Below are 20,062 nucleotides of genomic sequence, written 5' to 3' on the forward strand. Positions count from 1 at the left end.
AACGAAACCGTGCCCTCCCCTTCCCTTCCCCTTCCCTGCTCCACCAGGCAGGTTTCACATCCCAACCTGCAGCATGTGCAGCCTGGAGGAACTCCCACATCAAAAAAACCAAAACCAAACAAAAAAAAACCCAACCAACCAAACAAAAAAAGGTCAATTTTGTCGTTCCTTGCCTTGCCAGACTGAACTAAGCCAGAGCAGAAGGTCACTGTCTGTGGAAGAACCTCCTCCCTGACGGTTCTGTACAAGATTAGAAAAGACAAATTGCTGGCATATTTTCTCTGGCTGCAAGTGATGCTTCCTGCTGCTGGAAGTCAGCGCTGTCCCAAACCCATCCCATCTGCAGGGATTTGTGCTGCTGAGCCCCCTCCATGACCTCTCTCCGACTTGAAAGGAAAAGGAAGCTTCACATCACAAACATGGGCATGGAAAAATAGAACCCCTTCGCTTAAATCCTGACAGAGCAGCGAGAGAGGAAGAAGGAAAAATAATACAGAGACTTTTGTATTCAAATTTGCAGCAATATCTGAAGTTAAGTCTTTTTGCTTCGAGCTAAACGTCAGCTGTGATTTTGTCCTTTGAAATTCACTTCAGAGTGTTGATCCTGCTCCTTTTATCATCCTGGATGAAAAGCAGCGCTAAAATTGAGGAAATTTAATCCAAATAAAGAGGTAGAGGTGGAAAACACGAGCCTTGGTTTGTTAAATGATCATTTCTTTGAACACAACTGGAGGCAATGCGTCGTTGTGCTTGGTTTAGTGCTCCAGTTTGGTTCAAAGGGTGAGGAAATGTGTTTTCCACGTGCACCCAGCCTATGGAATCCATCAGGATCGGAAAGGGCAGCAGCTAATCCCATGAGCAGATGGTTTTATGGCACAGCCAGGGCCAGAAGGTGAAGATAAGCAGCAAGCAGCTCTCGTGCTCCAGGGCAGAGCGTGATTCCTCGGAAGGGACGGTGGAGGAACTGTGAGGGCATTGCACAACCATGGGGGATGCTCTGCTCCAGAGTCACCCCACAAACAGGGACTGCACGGGTGGCAAAGGAACCCTGGCAGAGCCTGGGCTCCCCAGGGCTTGGAATGGTGACCTATGGAGCAGGTTCAGTTCTGTCACTGCCCCCAGAACACCAGGCCAGTCCTGCACACATTCCAGAGCCACGGAACACTGACAGCCCCCAGGACACCAGGCCAGTCCCGCACACATTCCAGAGCCACGGAACACTGACAGCCCCCAGGACACCAGGCCAGTCCTGCACACATTCCAGAGCCATGGAACACTGACAGCCCCCAGGACACCAGGCCAGTCCCGCACACATTCCAGAGCCACGGAACACTGACAGCCCCCAGGACACCAGGCCAGCCCTGCACACATTCCAAAGCCATGGAACACCTCACAGCCCCCTGGATACCAGGCCAGTCCTGCACATATTCCAGAGCCATGGAACACTGACAGTGGCACTTACAACAGAGCCTCGACGCCAAAACAAGAAGTACAAAAAGTGCAAATAAAAAACCCCAAACACACTTTAAAAACCCACAAAGCTTCACTTTGTGCAAGAGCCCAGGAGAAGCCTCAATTTAAAAGAGGTTTGTGAGCAGCTCATGGAGCCTGAGCTGGGGTTCAGTGGAACCAGGGGCAGGTGTGGCATTTTCAGGGGGAATGGCTTCAAACTGCCACAGGGCAGGGTGAGATTGGGATATTGGGAAGGAATTCCTCCCTCTGAGGGTGGTCAGGGATGGAATTCCCAGAGAAGCTGCAGCTGCCCCATCCCTGGAAGTGTCCAAAGCCAGGCGGGGGCAGCCTGGCATCACTGCAGCGTATTGTATTCAAATTTGCAGCAATATCTGAAGTTAAGTCTTTTTGCTTCGAGCTAAACGTCAGCTGTGATTTTGTCCTTTGAAATTCACTTCAGAGTGTTGATCCTGCTCCTTTTATCATCCTGGATGAAAAGCAGCGCTAAAATTGAGGAAATTTAATCCAAATAAAGAGGTAGAGGTGGAAAACACGAGCCTTGGTTTGTTAAATGATCATTTCTTTGAACACAACTGGAGGCAATGCGTCGTTGTGCTTGGTTTAGTGCTCCAGTTTGGTTCAAAGGGTGAGGAAATGTGTTTTCCACGTGCACCCAGCCTATGGAATCCATCAGGATCGGAAAGGGCAGCAGCTAATCCCATGAGCAGATGGTTTTATGGCACAGCCAGGGCCAGAAGGTGAAGATAAGCAGCAAGCAGCTCTCGTGCTCCAGGGCAGAGCGTGATTCCTCGGAAGGGACGGTGGAGGAACTGTGAGGGCATTGCACAACCATGGGGGATGCTCTGCTCCAGAGTCACCCCACAAACAGGGACTGCACGGGTGGCAAAGGAACCCTGGCAGAGCCTGGGCTCCCCAGGGCTTGGAATGGTGACCTATGGAGCAGGTTCAGTTCTGTCACTGCCCCCAGAACACCAGGCCAGTCCTGCACACATTCCAGAGCCACGGAACACTGACAGCCCCCAGGACACCAGGCCAGTCCTGCACACATTCCAGAGCCATGGAACACTGACAGTGGCACTTACAACAGAGCCTCGACGCCAAAACAAGAAGTACAAAAAGTGCAAATAAAAAACCCCAAACACACTTTAAAAACCCACAAAGCTTCACTTTGTGCAAGAGCCCAGGAGAAGCCTCAATTTAAAAGAGGTTTGTGAGCAGCTCATGGAGCCTGAGCTGGGGTTCAGTGGAACCAGGGGCAGGTGTGGCATTTTCAGGGGGAATGGCTTCAAACTGCCACAGGGCAGGGTGAGATTGGGATATTGGGAAGGAATTCCTCCCTCTGAGGGTGGTCAGGGATGGAATTCCCAGAGAAGCTGCAGCTGCCCCATCCCTGGAAGTGTCCAAGGCCAGGTGGGAGCAGCCTGGCATAGATGAAGCGTCCCTGCCCATGGCAGGGGGGGGATGGGATGAGCTGTAAAGTCTCTTCCAACGCAACCATTCCATGATTCCATGTTTCTGTTACCTCCAAGACCCATTTTTCCCACAGGTTAACTCATTTTCAAGACTGCCCTAAAAGCCAAGCTGAGCTAAAAGGCCCCAAAATGAAAAGAGAACAAAGCAGGAACTGTCACTCACAATCTCTGTGCAACTCAAATCAGAAGGAAATGGAATCTTTTCCTCAATGAGTGCACTTGAAATGTGGATTATTGGCCCGGAAAACAGAGCCCCTGCAAGATCCATTATCTCTGACTTGGCTCAGAACCCCCCTGCTCCACCCACCACAAAGACACAACCCCGTCCAAATGCCACGTCCTGCTCCCCCTGCCACCCTCTGGGAGCAGAGGGCCGGGGCTGCTCCGGGAACAAAGGATCCCATTCAGGGCTGCTGCAGGAACCGGGCTGCAGCTCATCCCACCCCTCAGCCCCACACCAAACCCCACTGCACAGAACCAGAGAGATTTGATTGCTGCTGCAGCACCCAGGAATGGCCTTTCTGCAGGACAGCCCTGCTTGGAGGAGCCTGGGATGGTCCCCGGTGCCAAGATCCAGCCAAAAAACAGAGGCTTTATTGAAAAAACAAGGAACTGCCCAAGGAATTAATTCTTCAGAGGAACAAAGCCTTTTTGATGTTTGGAGCAAAAACATTCTGGTAACTTCCCAGGAATTTGTGTCTGACAAACTGAGAGCAGCATAATTAAGATTTAGATGGCAGGCTACTTCTTCTGCTTCACAAAAAAAAAGTAATTCATGGTTCAGCACTGGGAAATATGGACACTGAGTCACTGGTACGAAAAAGTTCCCCCTCCTGGATGGTGGACGCTGCCATTCAGATCAGCTCCAGAAGTTCCGAGTGAGTGCTGAGCATTCAGGACATCAGTAATCCAGAATTAACAGGATTATGCAGCTGGAAACGCTTCAATTAACAGCCATCATTAGGCAGCAGAGTCCAGCCTCTGAGGAGCTGCAGGTGGACTGTCCCTGCCCATGGAATGAGAGGATCTTTAGGGTTCTTTCCAACCCTAAACTCCCTGGAATTCTGTGGGTTTATGGCTTCTAACACCTTGTGCACTCGCTGGTCCAGGCTGACCCCACACAAGGAATACACTCAACAATTTTAAACTGGGTTATCTCAAAAATGAGCATTAGATCGGCTCAGAAATGACATCACCTGCCTCTGCAGGAGGGTGTGACATGAATTTGCTAATCTGGATGCTCTAACTGTTGGGTTTTCTATTCATCCCTTTTTCTGGAGAACCAGGAGAAAAGCAGGAAGAGCCTCTGCCCTCCAGAGGCTTCCAACCCTTCCAACCTCAGACCATTCCAGGAACCAAACCCCAATGAGGGTGTCCCCTGCTCACGAAGGACGAGGAATTGATGCACACTTGATCAAAGTCTGAAAGTTTTCCCTGATTTCCTCTGAAAATGGATGACCTTGGAGTGGGACAGACAAATAATCGAAGGTTTTGCAGACTCTGTCCTGCCCAAACCGAACGGATTCCCAAACTGGGAGCAGGGAAGGGTTTCAGCCATGCCCTCATCATCTTTGGGCTAATCCTGTCTCTGTCCCCATCAGAGGCTGGATCAGATCCTGGGCTCCATGGTTTAATCTCCTAAAGCCAGGATTGCTTTAGGAAAAACAACTTCCCAAGCCCAGCCCATGGGAATGGGGAGGCTTTCCCAAGGTTACACAAGGGCTCCCATGGGATGATCCCATGGTCTCTTACAGCTTTAAACTCCCCCAAACCCACAGGCAGCCCCAAAACAGTACTCCGGACAAACGAGTCCCTGGATTTTAATTAGAGCTTCTCAGTTCCAAATCAGGCAAACTGAGATGACTCAGAACCACTGAAGCACGAGACATCCTGATTATAAGGGAAAAAAGATCATATTCGTGTTTTCATGTCTGCGGAATTCCCATCAGTCACCTTCCCCTCAAGTATTTGTTGCAAAGCATTCATACCCCGGTATCTGTGTAAAAAGAAAGACTATTCAGTTCTCAGAGTGCACCTAAACTGCACCCAGGACACAGATACACCCTAAACACCCAGATTTGGGGACCAGCACGAATTTCAGCCCAGCACAAACTGTTTCATCTCTCTGAGTGTGCTTGGGGTGGAAGGAGCCAAACTTCAGCTGCTCCTGGGCTCTGACCCTCCCAGACACTCAGGTTTATTTTACACCAAGGAACACGCACACAAACCTTCTGCTGTGTCATTTTCTCCACTGGGCTCTCCATTTCCTTTATTATTTTCAGTCCAAAGGGCCCCTGGGGGTTTTAAGCTCAGATAAGGAATTAATCTACATGAGCTGTCTCATCTTCTGTCTGGAGTAAGAGGGAGTGCTGTGAGCCAGAGGAGAAATAAATCAGTGCTGCCAGTGGAGGAGCCAACCTGCTCCTGAATTTACAGCACTCAACCAGATCTAGGGCTTGATTTCAGAAAAAAAACCCAACCAAAAACCCAGACCTGCAATTCCAGTCCCCTTGGAACACTAGGAAATGCTCCCCTTTGCAGAGACACAGCTGGAAAAACAGCCTGGCCTCCCTTCACACTTCTGTACATTTATCAGGTTTGATGGATCTGTTTAAGGTGCTCTTCGAGGTTTGGCCAGGAAAGGCTGGGTCCGATGATCCTGGAGGTCTCCTCCAACTTGATGTTCCCTGATCCTGCGAATGATTCCCCAGGCTGTGGTTTGGGATAATGTCCCAGCTTTTGTTCCCAGTGAGATCAGAAACTCCCTAACGGTGTCCAAACACGAAAAGGAAATGTCATTATTCATAAATAATGAAGTTTAACCTAAGCATTAACAGTTTTTACGGCTGCAGAGTCTGGTGAACTCTGTCTGCAGAGGTCCAGGTCTGGTGATCCCTGCCAGGGATCCTGTCAGGGTTAAAGGTGCTGATGTTATTGCTCCTCCAAGCCCTGCAGCTTTGTTCTGCCTCTTTGAGATCCCAGCACCAACATCCAGCCTGAAGGATCAGTATTCTCCCAAAAACACTTTAAAACATTGTCGTGTTCCGTAAAGTAATCGCCCCGACCCCATGAAATTGTCCCAATGTGACCACAGAATAAACAAGGGGGCAGAACCTGGTTTGTGTTCAGCGCAGCCCACTGGCATCACTGCAGCTCAGCACACTTCAAATACTACAGCTTTCCTTTGTTCCTTTGGAGAAAGAGACTTGGAACACAAAGCCGTTCTTGGGGCTGTCCCCTCCACAAGAAGGGGTTTATACCCCACAGGACTGTGGCACTAACTCTGATTTAATAACCGCACACCCCTAGCAGGGCTCCGAAATCCATTTCCACAAAAGCAACCTCTGATTTCATCTCCATTTTTACGGCCAGTGAAGATGCAGATGTTTGTTTGCACCACCCACACAACTGCAACTAGATTTCACCAAGTCACTCTGTAATTACCTTTTTTCCTCCAAGCCAAACGTTCAATTTGTGCGTGGATACTTTAAGTACAAAAATAACTGTTTCAATGAAATTTTCAGGCAAATTCAAAAAAGCAAGACCCCACCACTCCATAAATTGGATACTCAGCTTGTTTCAAACTTGAAAAGTTCTCACTGGGCAGAACATCAAAGAAGGAGGAGGAACACTTGGAGGTGCCACTGCACAGAGCTGGGAGCGCTCCCATCCCGAGCTCTGCGGTTCACATCATTCCAGGGCCAGGGAGGGGCAGAGCTGGGGGTGTTTAAGGAGTGAAACATTTGGGCACAGGGTCCAACTGTGCCTCTGGGCTAAACTTCCCCAGAAGGGTCCCCGAGTTAAAATCCCAGCGCTGTCCCTTGCTGGCATCACAACCATCAACCAACCAACACCAACCCCAGGCAGAAGCTGAGGAACCCCCTCTGCCAACAAAGCCCACCTGAATCACAGCTGGGAGTTTGTACCACGGGCTCCAACACCTTCCCCTTCCCAGCCAGGGGCTCAGGAGGCGACACAGCAGCTCCAGTTTGAGGAAAGAATTCATAGCATGGCTCAGCCCAAACTGCAAATTCCTGTAAACTTTGATTGAAAATCAGTATTTTTTGATCTTCAACTTGCACTTTACTTGACTCAGGACATTTCTCTCAATCCGTGCTTTTAGGGGAAAAAAGTCCAATTTCTGCCATTCCGGGCACAACCCCAGCCAAGCTTAAAACCACCTCAGCCCAAAGCCATGAACACATTTCCAGCCCTGCTGCCAGAGCTGAGGTGAAAGGGCAAAGTTTGCAGTTTGGAGAAATTTGAGGTTCAGCGCCAAGGAAGTTTTTAGCTCCGCTGGGAAACGCCTTTATGGAAACCCTGGAGCTCTCTGGAGCTGGCAGGGGTCACACAAAGAGAATTTCTAACACGCAGAGCATCGGGATGTAAATTCTGCACCTCCAGTCCTGCTCACTCAGGGTCAGATTCACCCTCCCTGAATGGCCTGTGGGTCACTGATCCCTGTCTGCAGAACAGCCCCGTCACTGAACTGGCACGGCACAAACTGGTTCACAGCTTCTCATTCCCAGAGAAACAAGAATTCCAAGGCATTTCTCCCTTGCCATCTATCCCAGGTAACAAGGAATGGAATACTATTAAAATGAGGAGCAGAAATCTCGGCTGGCCATGGGGGGGGCCTTACACTGGAAGGAAAAAGCCAAACAAGAATATTGATCCCTTTGTTGTCATGAAGAATGAAGAACAAACAACTCCTAAATTTGCAATAAGCTTTAATTAAACTGCTTGAGATGCCAGGAGATGAAGAATTAACCACTGAAGCCTTCCCGACTTTATTCCTTCACACCAAGCTCCATCTCTCTGCAGCTTGAAGCCCCCATGGCATTGCAGAGCAGGAGAATGGAAGTGCTGCAAGAATCAGGTCTGGAATAAGCTAAAAGAGCAGGAAAAAAATCACTTTTAATAAAAAAAAACCTGGCCACGAGTTGCTTGTGACATTCTGAGCCACTCAGAACTTTGGAGCTGAAGCCACAAATGGTTTTATTGCCATGGAGGATCAAAGTTCCAAACTTCCCAAGAGCAGGAATCGTTATCTCCACTGCACCCTAATGAACTTCTGGCTCAGGTTCAGCACTTCCCAGGACGAGGGGCACTTGGATTGCACTTTGCTCGCTGACACCTCCCAAAATTCAGTGTCAGTGAGCAAAGGATCCTCCCCACAGGACAGCCACTGCTGGGTTTAGCTACACTCTGTGATGATGTGCCAGACATCATCTGCCAGAGGAATGAATCCTTTCCTGGTGCTTCCCCCTCAGTCCCAGGGAGATCTCCCTGGGAAGAACAGCCTGTACTGCACCAAAAAGACATTTTTTATCATTTTAGCAACCGCTCCAACTGAAACTCTGCAGCGTCATCACTTTATGAAGGCAACCACGGACTGCCAGCCCAGAAACTGTTCAGTAACTTGTATTTATGGGCTGGTTTTATTAGCACAGGTTTGCTGGCAAAGGCACCCAAATTCACTGCAGGATTTCAGGCATTCCAGGATTTCAGGCATTCCATCAGCAGTTAAATGCACTGGACCTGAAACATCCCCTCAGCTCTGGCAGCAAGGGGGTAAATGGCTTTTTAAACGGTGTTTATGGCTTTGGCCTGAGGTGGTTTTAAGCTTGGCCGTGGTTGTGTCTTTAATGGCAGAAATCGGGCTTTTTTTCCCTAAAAGCAGTAGTGGAGAGAAATGTCCTACCAGTCAAGTAAAGTGCAAGCTGAAAAGCAAAAAATGTAGATTTTCAATCAGTTTGCAGGTAGGAGGGGTGTGCATTTTTCAACATCCGAATGATAGAGTATTACACATTATGATAAAGAATGTTACACATTATTACACAGTCACTGTTTCTTGACCAATATATTTAAGTTTTTCTCCGTTCCTCAGTGTTTATTTTGCTTTTCCTCCCCATAACTCCCATTTTCAGTTGTGTTGGCAAATACAACCCCCATGCCAGAGGAAGAACCATCAGAATAATCAGGAATTGGTGTGAAATTCAGCCCTGGTCCCACACCCAGCTCTGGGGAAGTTGGTTCTTATGATCTCCTGACACCTCAGAACAATTAAACTACATTTTAATCAGCAGGAGAGAGCTCAGCCCAAGCTCCAGAAGCACCCAGCAGTTCTAGATGCCCCTTCAGAGCCCCATGAAGGGATTTAATTGTTAAAAAGATGAACTGTGGGACAGCTCCTGAACACCAGGGGGATGCTGGTCATGAACTGAAGCACCCACAAGTCACAAACACTTGGGGAAATATTTCTTTTCAAAGTAAGAGCAAGATACGGAACATTTACAAGTCTCGTTCATGGCACTGATGCCTTTGAAGTCCACAGGACTAATTTCACGCAGAATGACTTAAAGAACAGAGCAGAAATCTCCAAAAATAAGAGAAGAGAGGCCCTGGCTAATATGGATTAAAAAGAAAATAGAAAGGACAGTGGAAGCAAGAAGCAGCAAGCCAAATTTCACATCAAATCAACTGCAGGCAGCAATGAAAACTGGGAAGAGAGATCAGAAATGAAGTGTCATCTGCTGCGAAGATTCCCTTTTTTGCTGTTAACAATGCCAAGGTTTTGCTTTTCCCTGTTGGGAATTTTGTTGGCATCGCCATCAGACAATTTTTAGCCCTAAATCATTATAAAGCAAAAGGCAGGGGAAATGAGCAGTGTTTGCATCGATAGGAAGGGAGGTGGTCAGTTCTGCAGCGGGAAGGGGGGGAAGGGGCTTTTCCATCCTTCTGGAGCCCCTGCCAGGAGCCAGAGGCACAACAGTGGACATGATTCCAGCTCAGAACAGGAACAGCAGGGAAAAAGCAAGGAGCAAGTTGAGACAAATACAAATTTTGCCCTAATTTGACACGATTTGACTCCAGGTACTGTGGGAGTGCTTTGATCCCAGACTGGGCAGAGAGCTCTGCAGGTGCCTGGAATGGGGACAGGGAGCCAGGGCTGCTGGCCCAGCACCCCGGGAGTCACCACAAACCAAACCATCAGTGAGAAAACCTGGTCCTGCCGCACCTCCCTCCCTCCTGACCCCCTGCATCCCTGCTCCCATCCATCACCCAGGGGCTGGCAGGCCCCGGCTCATGTTTGAGGAATTGCTGCCATTCCTGAGCCGTGACGGAGCCGACTGGAACCCAAACACCTCGTGGGATCTGACAAAGGAAAGACTTCAATGGTTATTCCCAAAAAATCAGCCCAGAGCTCTGTTCCTGCCAGCCAGGACGAGTGTCATGGGTGTGAGAGGCCACCAAAACCTGGCACAGGGAATTCCTGGTAATTGCAGGATATCTGCCAGGTCCCCCCCTCCCCCAGTCCCACTACAACAAATCTGTGGAACAGCCCCACTGCCCCAAAAATGAGGGTCATGGAATCATGGAATGTCCTGGGCTGGAAGGGACCCACAGGGATCAGAGCCCCCTCCCTGTCCCTGCCCAGACACCCCAAAATCCCACCCGGTGCATCCCTGGCAGTGGTGTCCAATCGCTCCTGGAGCTCTGGCAGCCTTGAGGAGCTCTGGCAGCCTCGGCCCGTGCCCATTTCCCGGGGGAAGAGCCTCTTCCTACAATCCAACCGAAACCCCCCTGGCACAGAGCTCCAGCCCTTCCCTCAGGGCAATGGAATCCCCCCTAGCCCTCCCAGTGCATCCAGGTGCAAGCCACCACCTTCACCAACATTCAAACTATTCTGGTTTTCACATCTCAGAGCTCTTCCAACCAAACCTGAGTTACTAATTCCTGATCCTGGAAGTTCGGATTTGTGTATTCACCAAACAATTGGTGCATTTTCCATTCAGGCTGCACAGGATGAAGAAACACTTCACATCGTGTTGGTTCATAGTCAGAGGTTCCACAAGAACCTCGTGTGCCTGACCCATCATCACTGCAGGCACCTGGAAACCCCCTGGACACAAACCCAGCTCTGCCACCCCTGAACTGCTCTGGAGCTGGGTCAGCTCCCTGCCCTGGCCCAGCACTCGGCCACTCCAGCAGGAAGGAGTCAGGAAAAGGGATCTGGTTGCTTGTTTAGAATGGATTTATTATAGACTAATTTAGGACTCCAGGTTCTCTCATTCCATGAACAGGCTTCAGTCCGCAGAGTGAGGAACAGCTGAGTAATGACAGAATTGCTTTTACAACCCAGGTGTAGCTCTGGAGCTAAAGTCAGTGCAAATCCACGTTACTGCCAGCAGAAAAAGAAAGTGATCACATCATTGGTTCCTTATGCTCGAAGTTAATTTTAAAACAAATAGATAATAAAAGTTAAAAATCTTGCGAAGTCATTCAGGTGTTCTGTCCCTCAGAGCACAGGGTTTTTTGACTGAAAAGAGTCTCTGTGAAAGGATTTCTGCAAATGACAACTCCTTTTTGAGAGAAGCACATGAGCAGAATAGGTTCTTTTGTTCAGTCTGGCCCAAAAACTGATCAGCTTCCCAAGAAGATGCTCCTTCAGTCCTAAATCCGAGGTGAAGCCTGTCGCAAGGGGGCTCTGTAAGACCCAGAAGCTCCTGTTGCTCAGGGAGGAGACGCTGCCCAGGAGCTGATCCACAGCATTTCTGTCCCTTCCCAAATCCCATCTGGTGCTTGGTTGAGAATTCACTGCGAGTGAGAAGCTGCAAGAGCTGCAAGCTGCCTGTCTCTCACGTTTGCTTCCCTAAAAACAGTGCAATTCCCAGTTTTGCACTCCCTGCTGCCATTCCAAACTCAGCCCTTTGCCATCTGTGGGAAGGGAGCCCTCCCCAGCTTTAACCAGTTCAGGACAAAACTGAAACCCAGCAAACCCCATTTGAACTCACAATCCATGGATCTGTCAAATATAACCCAGGACAGAAACCCTCCTGAAGGGCAGAAATCAGACAAGTGACACTGAATCACACTGCTGACTTCCTGGAATTTCCCACTCCATTGCCGTGGCATCCAGGATCGTGTTTGAAATAAATCCAAGAAGTTCTGCAGCAGTTTCCAAAGCAGAGATCACCAAAGCCATGATTTGGGCGTCCTTTCATAGAACCCCAGAATATTTAGGGGTGGAAGGGACCTCTGGAGTTCATCCAGTCCAAGCCGCTGCCCAGGCAGGGTCACCTGGAGCAGGAATCATCCAGGTGGGTTTGGGATGTCACCAGAGAGGGAGACTCCAGGCCCTCCCTGGAGCTGTTCCATGGCTCTGCCACCTCCATGGAAAAAGTTCTTCCTCGTGGTGAGGTGGAACTTGTGTTTTTTTTTATGACCATCACTAGATAGGGTCTGGCACCATCCTGACATCCTCTGGAGAGGTTTATGTGGATCGAGGAGATCTCCTCTCAGTCTTTTCTCGCTGAACAAAAGTTGTGTCTTTACAGGTCCCACCTGACACCACCGTGCACAGACCGGGGCATTCCCCTCCTTGCAGCCACTTCAGCACTGGCACAGTCCCAGCCCAAGCAGCTCAAGCCTCCCTCTCAATCCTCCAAACCAGCGAGAACGGGGCCCTCAAGCACGGCACGGGACACACTTGCAGATAAGAAACTCATCAAATCTGCAAACACCAAATTGACAAAATTACCATTGCAAGTGTGTCAAACAAAGCCAGGCAGTGCCTGAATAGTTCTGTCACTGCCTGTAGGTCAACCTTATCAGCCCTGGCTGCAAATGAAACCCCAGAGCTGCAGCACGACAGCCCCTGTATCACTTGGGTGTCTGTGTGCACCCAGAAAGCACCTTTTTCACCCAGCTGACCACCTGGGAGTCACAGGGCACATCCCACCACACACTTTTTGAGTGGAAACACGCAGGAAGAGGCATTTTTTTCCCCTCCACCCCTCTTGCACACAAGCCAGTGCCCTTCCTGGGAGAGGAGCTGTCACAGGGAGCAGCTGGCTGAGGCCAGCACGGAAACTCACCCCGGAAGGTAATAAATAAAAGGAAGCCAGAGGAGTGCCTCTGATTCATCTGCTGCCCAAGGCCATTCTGGGCTGTGGAACAGCCTCGCTCCAAGGTGTGCTCAGAAAACACCAGCACAGCCAATGGCCCCGGCAGGATATGGGTTATCTGATTATCCACCGAAGTTTGGGAATTACGGCTGCCCGCAGCGCTCTCAGCGGGCCGAGCACGCACTTCCACGGATAAACAGCGCGGGCTGCTCCCCACGAGACAAGAAACAAAGTTCAGGGTGCTCAACACTCCACACCCTGCCAGTTACCTGGAGAAACCAGATAAGGCTGTGCTGAGGGAAATGTCTCTGCAGCTCCAGCCGCAGTCCTGAGAGCAGCTGAGCTGCCTCCCTGCAAGGCCTCCCTGGGGTGGAGGGGTCACCCAGCACAAATTCGCTGTGAAAATCGAGCACGGTGAGGTTTTTTCACCTTCAACCTCGCAGGCTGAACACCCCCATGGGAGCTGGGGCAATGAACACTTTGCAAGCATGAAATCAGTAATCTTTTCTCACGTTGAGAAGTCCACTGCTGAGCACCAGCGGCACAGAAGATCACTCTCCAGTAAAATAAATTATCATGAGCTCCGTGTGTCATTAGTGGCTTCCTGACAATTGTTCCCTGCCCGATTCTCACAAGCAACCTCAAACCTGTGGGTTTTACACCCTCAAGCAAAGCAGAATTTTATCAGCAACACCACTGTTCTGTTCCTGTTAGAGACAAGTGAGCCAGGCTCAGCAAAACCCTTTCAATCAGAGGGCAGGGCAGGGGGTACAAGGTGTCAGTCAAGGAATCAGGGAATGATTTGGGCTGGAAGGACCTTACAGCTCATCCAGTTTCACTTCTGACACGGGCAGGGACACCTTCCACTATCCCAGGCTGCTCCAAGCTCCGTCCAGCCTGGCCTGGGCCACGTCCAGTCAAGCTTTCCCCATCCCTCACCCTAAATCACGATTTCCGGCCCCTGACAAAGACACCCAGAGCCCTCAGTTTGCCCATGACACCCTCCTTATCCTTTCCCAACCACATCTCCTTCCATCCACAGCAGTAGACAAACCTTTTCTGCTGTGTTAGAGCTTTTTTTCAGTGTAAAACACGCTGGAGACGCAAAATTACAAAAGTCAGCCCTGAACTTCGAGGGATTCCTGGAAGCCAGCGCTGGACACACACCACCGCCTCCATCCACCCCGAGGGGTGCAGGGAGCGGACACTGCCGGACCTGCGAGCGGCACAGCGCGAACTGGAAATGGGAAAGAAGCCGAAAAGCGATGCCCAGACCGGGAACGAAACCGCCCGAGCGGGGCGGGGAGCGCGGGGAAGGCTCCGGGAAGGGATGGAACTGGAGGGAAAGGAAGGGAGAAGATGGGAGGGGATGGGATGGGGTGGGAGAGAAGGGAAGGCAAGGGAAGGGAAAGGGCGCACGGGTCCGGAGCATCCCGGCTGGCACTCACTCACCGACCCCGTACTTCTCGCGCTTGGTGGGGATCCAGCGGGCCATGCCGGCGGGTTCGGGGCTCCCGGGGGTCTCAGGGGGCTCGGGGGGTTCGCTCAGCGCGGCCCCTCGCCCGCCGCAGCCCCGCGCTGGAGCCGCGGGCCGGGCGCCCCGGGCAGCTCAGCCATGCTCCGGTCCTGGCTCCCAAACGCGATCCCAAACTTGCCCCAAAACTCGCTCCAAAAACTCCCCAGCACACGCCCAACTTTGCAGCCGCCCCCGGCGCGCCGAGCGCAGGAGCGGGAGGAGGAGGAGGAGAAGGAGGAGAAAGAGGAGAAAGAGAAGGAAGAAGAGGAGGAGGAGGAGGTTGCGGCTCTCCCCGCCCCGCCGGCATCACCTGCCCCGCACGGCTCCGCCCTGGGAGCGGACACGGCCGGAGCCGCGGGTGAGGCGCGCAGGGCAGACGCGGTTCGTGGTTTTGATGTTGCTCCTTAAAAGGTTTGGGGGGTGACCGTGCGGAAATGGCCCCGCTGTCACTGTGAGTGTAGGGTTTCACTGAGTCAGTCACAGCGCGGAGACCAGGGCAAGGCTGGAGAGCAGGGAAAGGTTCTTCCCCCCAGAGGGTGCTGGGCACTGCCCAGGCTGCCCAGGGAATGGGCACGGCCCCGAGGCTGCCAGAGCTCCAGGAGTGTCTGGACAGCGCTGCCAGGGATGCCCAGGGTGGGATTGTTGGGGTGTCTGTGCAGGGCCAGGAACCCTGTGGGTCCCTTCCCACTCAGGACATTCTGTGATCCTGCAGAATCACGGGATGGTTTGGGTTGGAAGGGACCTTGGTGCCCATCTCGTCCCAACCCCTTCCACCAGCCCAGGCTGCTCCAAGGCTGCTGCGCTGTTAAAAGTAACTCATTAATAGGTAAGAAAACAAAGAGATTTCTCTGAAGCACTCCGGGCATCTGGGAAATGGTCACAGGGCTGCACTTCACGGGAGACGCGATGTTCTAGAGATTGGCTCGGCACTCGGTGACCTAAAGCTCCACTCCAGGGCTGGGAGCTGCCACTCCAGAGAGGGCTCGAGTTAAAGGACCTCGAGCTGGGGACACGGGGACCAGCTGAGCACGAACTGGGTCCTGCGGGGCCAGAACCGGGCTAGCTGGATCCTGCAGGTGTGTGGGCTGTGCTGGGAAAGTGCCCGGGACGGGGGTGCTCGGTAACACCTGAAGAGGTGTTAAATCACACTGTTCCCCCAGCCTTAGGGCCAAACAGAGCAGATCCAGGTTCTCCCCATCTCTCCAGGGCTGTAGCAGCTGGATCTGGTCTGTATTAGTGCCTGTGGAGCCCATGGAATCAGGGAATAGTGGGGCTGAAAGGGACTTTAAATCTTACCTCCTTCCACCCCCCTGCCATGGACAGGACACCTCTGTCTCTCATCAAAGAGAACAGTGATAATTCAGAATGTTTTAACACCTGACCACTTTTTTAATTGCACTAAAGTGTGAAGAGCTGGAGATATCACATTTTTGATTATTTTTCACTGCAAGTGAGAGGCCCCAGGGCAGAGTAATTGCCCAGCTCTCAGGGTGCCCTGGGCAGATCACTCTGGGTCTCTCTGATTCCAGCCTGGCGTGTTCAGGAGGAGTTTTCCATACTCCCTCCTCTCCCACCTGTGTTTCCAGTAAGTTCAGTTTTCCTTCCTCTTCACTGGCGCCTGTAAGGGGCAGAGCAGCATAAATAAGAATTCATTATGAGCAATTTGCTCTAACAAATAAAGCTGTCCTTTGGCAGCAGAAAGCTGCACACAGGACACTCAATGTCCCTCTTAGCCACAGTCTCACTGCACCACGCACTGGTTTTTGTACCAATGGAGCTGATCTGTCACCTCCTGAGAATGGAGCTGGGTTTGTCACACACGCAGAGCGTTACTCACCCACCATGTGCAGTTGTGTCACACCCAGGCAGCAGCAGGCAGCCAAACCCTTCCCTGAAATGATGTTTGGATCTGGATCCCGAGGGCTGCTCGTGGGAGATGCTCCTGGATCTGCTGCCTGGGTGCTCCTGGGCACGGCAGCCCAGGGGCTCAGGGTGCTCCTGCGGAACTCCAGCAGCACCTGCGGCCTCAGGACAGAGCGTGGCAGGGAGGGACAGCAGGAAAAGGAGACAAGATTGGCAAGCTGGAGCTGCTTAACTGATTTGTTATTTATAAAACACGAACTCAGCACAGCCAGCCACGCTCAGATGTTGTTCTGGCACATAAAATCATTGTTCTCACGCAGAGAAAGCTCCAGTTCTGCTGGTTAAAGATTGAGGGGTGCCACTAAACACAATCCTTGTGTTTCCCTGGAGCTGGGGGCTCACAGAGAGCTCAGGCCCTGCCAGGTCCCCTCCCAGTGGGATGGGGCATCCCAGCTGTGTGAAGAGAAAATATTTCCGTGTTTTGCAAATCCTGTTGCTCTGAAAGATTCACCCAAGATTTATAAGTGGAAACTTAATATTGCAAAGGGCTTTGAGGCCTGAGACATGAAGAGCAATGTCACTGGGGTATCAAGACAATTAAATTGGATATTCTAGGTCTGATCTTGGGCCACCTGCATTCCAAAATACTCCCTGCTGCGATTGGGATGTGGCTTTTCTGTGGCCTTTTTGCAGTGTGTGGCAACAAGAGATGCAGAGGAGAATGGGTTTTTGGATCACTCTGCATCCCCTTCCATCCTGGGAACGCTCCGTCCAACACCCACCCACCCCTCCAGGGCTGCTGGAGCAGCACACGAAGGGTTAAATCGTGTAAAAGTTTCAGTGCTTTCAATTAAATATTCCTTGCTGGAATTCAAGGTGCCCTGTGTGTGCTAACACCTAAACCCAGTTAAAATACTTTTCCTCAGCAGGGCAAAACCGGCTGTTTCTTTCCTGGGAAAGGCAGCTTGCTTTCTTTTTCTGTTTTTTCTGTTTTTTCTGGTTTTTCTGGTTTTTTCTGTCTCTTTCTGTCTCCTTCTGTTTCTTTCTGTCTTTTCTGTCTTTCTGTCTTTCTTTCATTTTGCTTGGCCTGGGCATGGATTTCTGCAGCAGCACCCCAAAAAAGAGGAGAAGCAGCTCCATGAGAGGTGTCCTGGAGGGGACTGGGGAATGTGCTGAGATCTGGGGCCAGGTCATTAAAGAAGAAAAGTTTTCATGGAGACATTGAGTCTTTTCCGAGCCCTCCTGAATTCTGGCCTCCAATTCTCTGCTCAGGAGCGGAGCTGACAGCCCAGACCCTGATTTTACTGTAAGATCTCTGATTTTTAGATAAGCTGCCTGAGCTGTGCCAGTGTTTTTCCAGTCCAGGTGAAACAAATTCTTGGCAGCAAATGAAAACCAGAGCAAAGCATGAAAGGCAGGCAAGTAGCAACTGGAGTGGCTGGTTTTACCCCAGTGGGGGAAGCTGGGGAATGTTCCATTAAATATGAGGATTTGCAAATGTCAGGAAGCGAGCTCAGCCCTCATTGAAAGGAGGGGTTCTTTCAGAAAGCCTTTTATTTCATTTTTTATCACCAAATCCATGTTTTCCTTCTCTATTTCTCTGTTCTTTCACAGGGCTGTTGATGGGGAGCCTGTTCTGCTCTGCCCCGAGCAGGAACAGGATAAATAATTAAATCCTAATTGAGGCTACAGCAGAAATTAACTCCCAACCATATCAAAGCCCCGATTCTGAGGTCACGGGACAGATCAGAGCAGGGGAGAATTTGGGTGACTGAGGTTCATCCTCATTTTCAGTGCTCTGAAAAAGTAATTTTACTCCTGGGTCCTTTACAGCTGAAAGAGCAGTACATTTGCAAACGATCAGGCTGCAAAATAAAAACATTTCTCTAAATTTCTAAATGTGCCTAAGTTTCTAAATGTGAAGTTAAAGTCATTACAAAGGAGCCCCATTCCTACAGACTTCGCTGAAATGCTCCCTGCTTTTTGTGGCGCAGCTGAAGTTTAAGGAATGGAATTCTGGTGCCCTCCTGTGTCCAGATCAAAACTACAGTGGGTAAAGTGTCACTAAAACGATGGGGAAAGAAAGGAAAATAAGTTTTTTTGCTGGGATAACGTTTGAGAACTCTCCTGGATCAGCCTGGATCCTCTCGGGCCAGGTTCTGTGCATGTACAAACAGCAAAGAGGGCCCTCGGATAAACCAGTTTGTATTAGAGCCAGAGAAAGGATGTGGAAACTGGAGAAAAAATAAAATAAAGCCAATGAAAAAATTCAACAAAAGTCATCTGTTCATTAATTTAATAAGTCAGCCCCTCTCGAAGATGGATGATCAGGTCTGATAAGAACCGAACTGTTAATTTTCAATCCCCAGCAGAAACCATGCAGAGAAAGCAGCAGAGTAGGGCAGATAAGCAATTAAATATGCAAATACCCCACAAATAGGAGAAAGCAGAGGGTTCATCCATCTGCCTGGACATGTTTTATCATGGAACGATGTTTAAGATATTATCTGACGATCTCATTGCCCAGATTTGTTCTGTCTGAATATTCCACTGCACATTTTGTTACCCCGAGTGTCTGAGTGTTTGTTCTGTCCCTTGGTTTGCAGTGCCCTCCCGGCAGTTCCTTTTGTGTTCTGTTGAGGTGACAGGGATATTTCAAAACGTTTTTTCAGCAAAGCCACTCTTTACCTGCCACCAGCTCCCCCGGGGCCAGCAGAGCTGTGAGACAGGGCAGAGATTCATTAATTAAACTGAATTTACAGGCACCACAACCCAGCTCTGATGGAGCCACGGTGTGACAAACTTGTTCCCATCTGCAGCTGGACAGGGGAGAGAAAAATTGTTGTTTCTTCCAGTGAAGAAATGATTTCTTCCCATCCCTGCCGGAAGGTGGAACACACTGACATGGGTTTGCAGGAGACAGAAACCTTGCAGCAAATGAGCTCCTGTGGGTTACACCATCCTCTGCCTGTTCCTCGGCTGGAAATGGGATTTGTGCTTCTGAAAAAGTTGTCGCCTTTGTGTGAAACTACCAAAAATTGCAGGATGTGGACAGGAGATTTCCTGGAGACAGAGCTGTAAAGGTGCTTAGGTGCTTAATGATGCTGAAAGGTGCCGTGTAGGAATTCAAAAGTATCTCTTAGCGCGCGTCTGAGTTAAGGATGACCTAGCTTTGCATGTCCCCAGCGCTCACAGCTCCAACCCGGGAGCTGCAGAGACACTGGCACGGAATCACTGAGGCTGGGAAACACCTCTGAGGTTGGGAGAGACCTCCAAGATCATCCAGCCCAACCTTCAGCCCGTCCCACTGTGCCCAGCACATCCCCAAATCCCACCCCTCCTTTGGACACTTCGGGGCTGGAGCCTCCAGCAGCGGCTCCTCGGGGCTCGGCTCGGCACAGTCCGGACCCTGCCAGTTTTGGTGACTTCAGGATGTGCATTCCAACAATAGGCACAGACTTTTTGTGAGGTCCGGAGGGTTTTAGTTCCCTTTATCAGCAGGACCTGGCCTGGAATTCTGCCCCAGTGCCACGGAGTTCCCTGGGTTCGCAGCCAGCCCTGCATTCCCTCAGCCCCAGTGGGGCAGAGCTGTTGATTCAGGACATTTTTGCCCCTGTTAAATTGGGGTTGCACGGAGCTGAGCAGGGCAATGAATTGTCAGGCAGGTTCATGGCTTTTTCTCCAGAGGAATATTCCCTGAAATGTCATCTTTGCCGGTCCGTGATTCCGTGCAAACATTTCAAAGCCACCTGACTCCTGGAACCCGACTCCCGCTCGCTTTCACGGGAGTGGGGGCTGAGCCAGCCTCGGGCAGCTGGGGAAGGCTC

The 20,062-nt window shown here is 50.7% G+C and overlaps 1 protein-coding gene across 1 annotated transcript in view; it reads right to left on the bottom strand.

Moving 5' to 3' along the window:
• Positions 1–14,633, bottom strand: part of DOCK5 (dedicator of cytokinesis 5) — a 71,294-nt gene extending 56,661 nt beyond the window's left edge. The window contains exon 1 of the mRNA XM_008632863.2: positions 14,309–14,633. Within this exon, the coding sequence (XP_008631085.1) occupies positions 14,309–14,351 (43 nt within the window). The 5' untranslated portion in view covers positions 14,352–14,633. The remainder of the gene's footprint in view (positions 1–14,308) is intronic.
• Between the last annotated feature and the right edge of the window lie 5,429 nt (positions 14,634–20,062).

The sequence above is a fragment of the Corvus brachyrhynchos genome, unplaced genomic scaffold (genome assembly GCF_000691975.1).
Source record: "Corvus brachyrhynchos isolate BGI_N302 unplaced genomic scaffold, ASM69197v1 scaffold150, whole genome shotgun sequence".
NCBI classification, from domain to species: Eukaryota; Metazoa; Chordata; class Aves; order Passeriformes; family Corvidae; genus Corvus; species Corvus brachyrhynchos.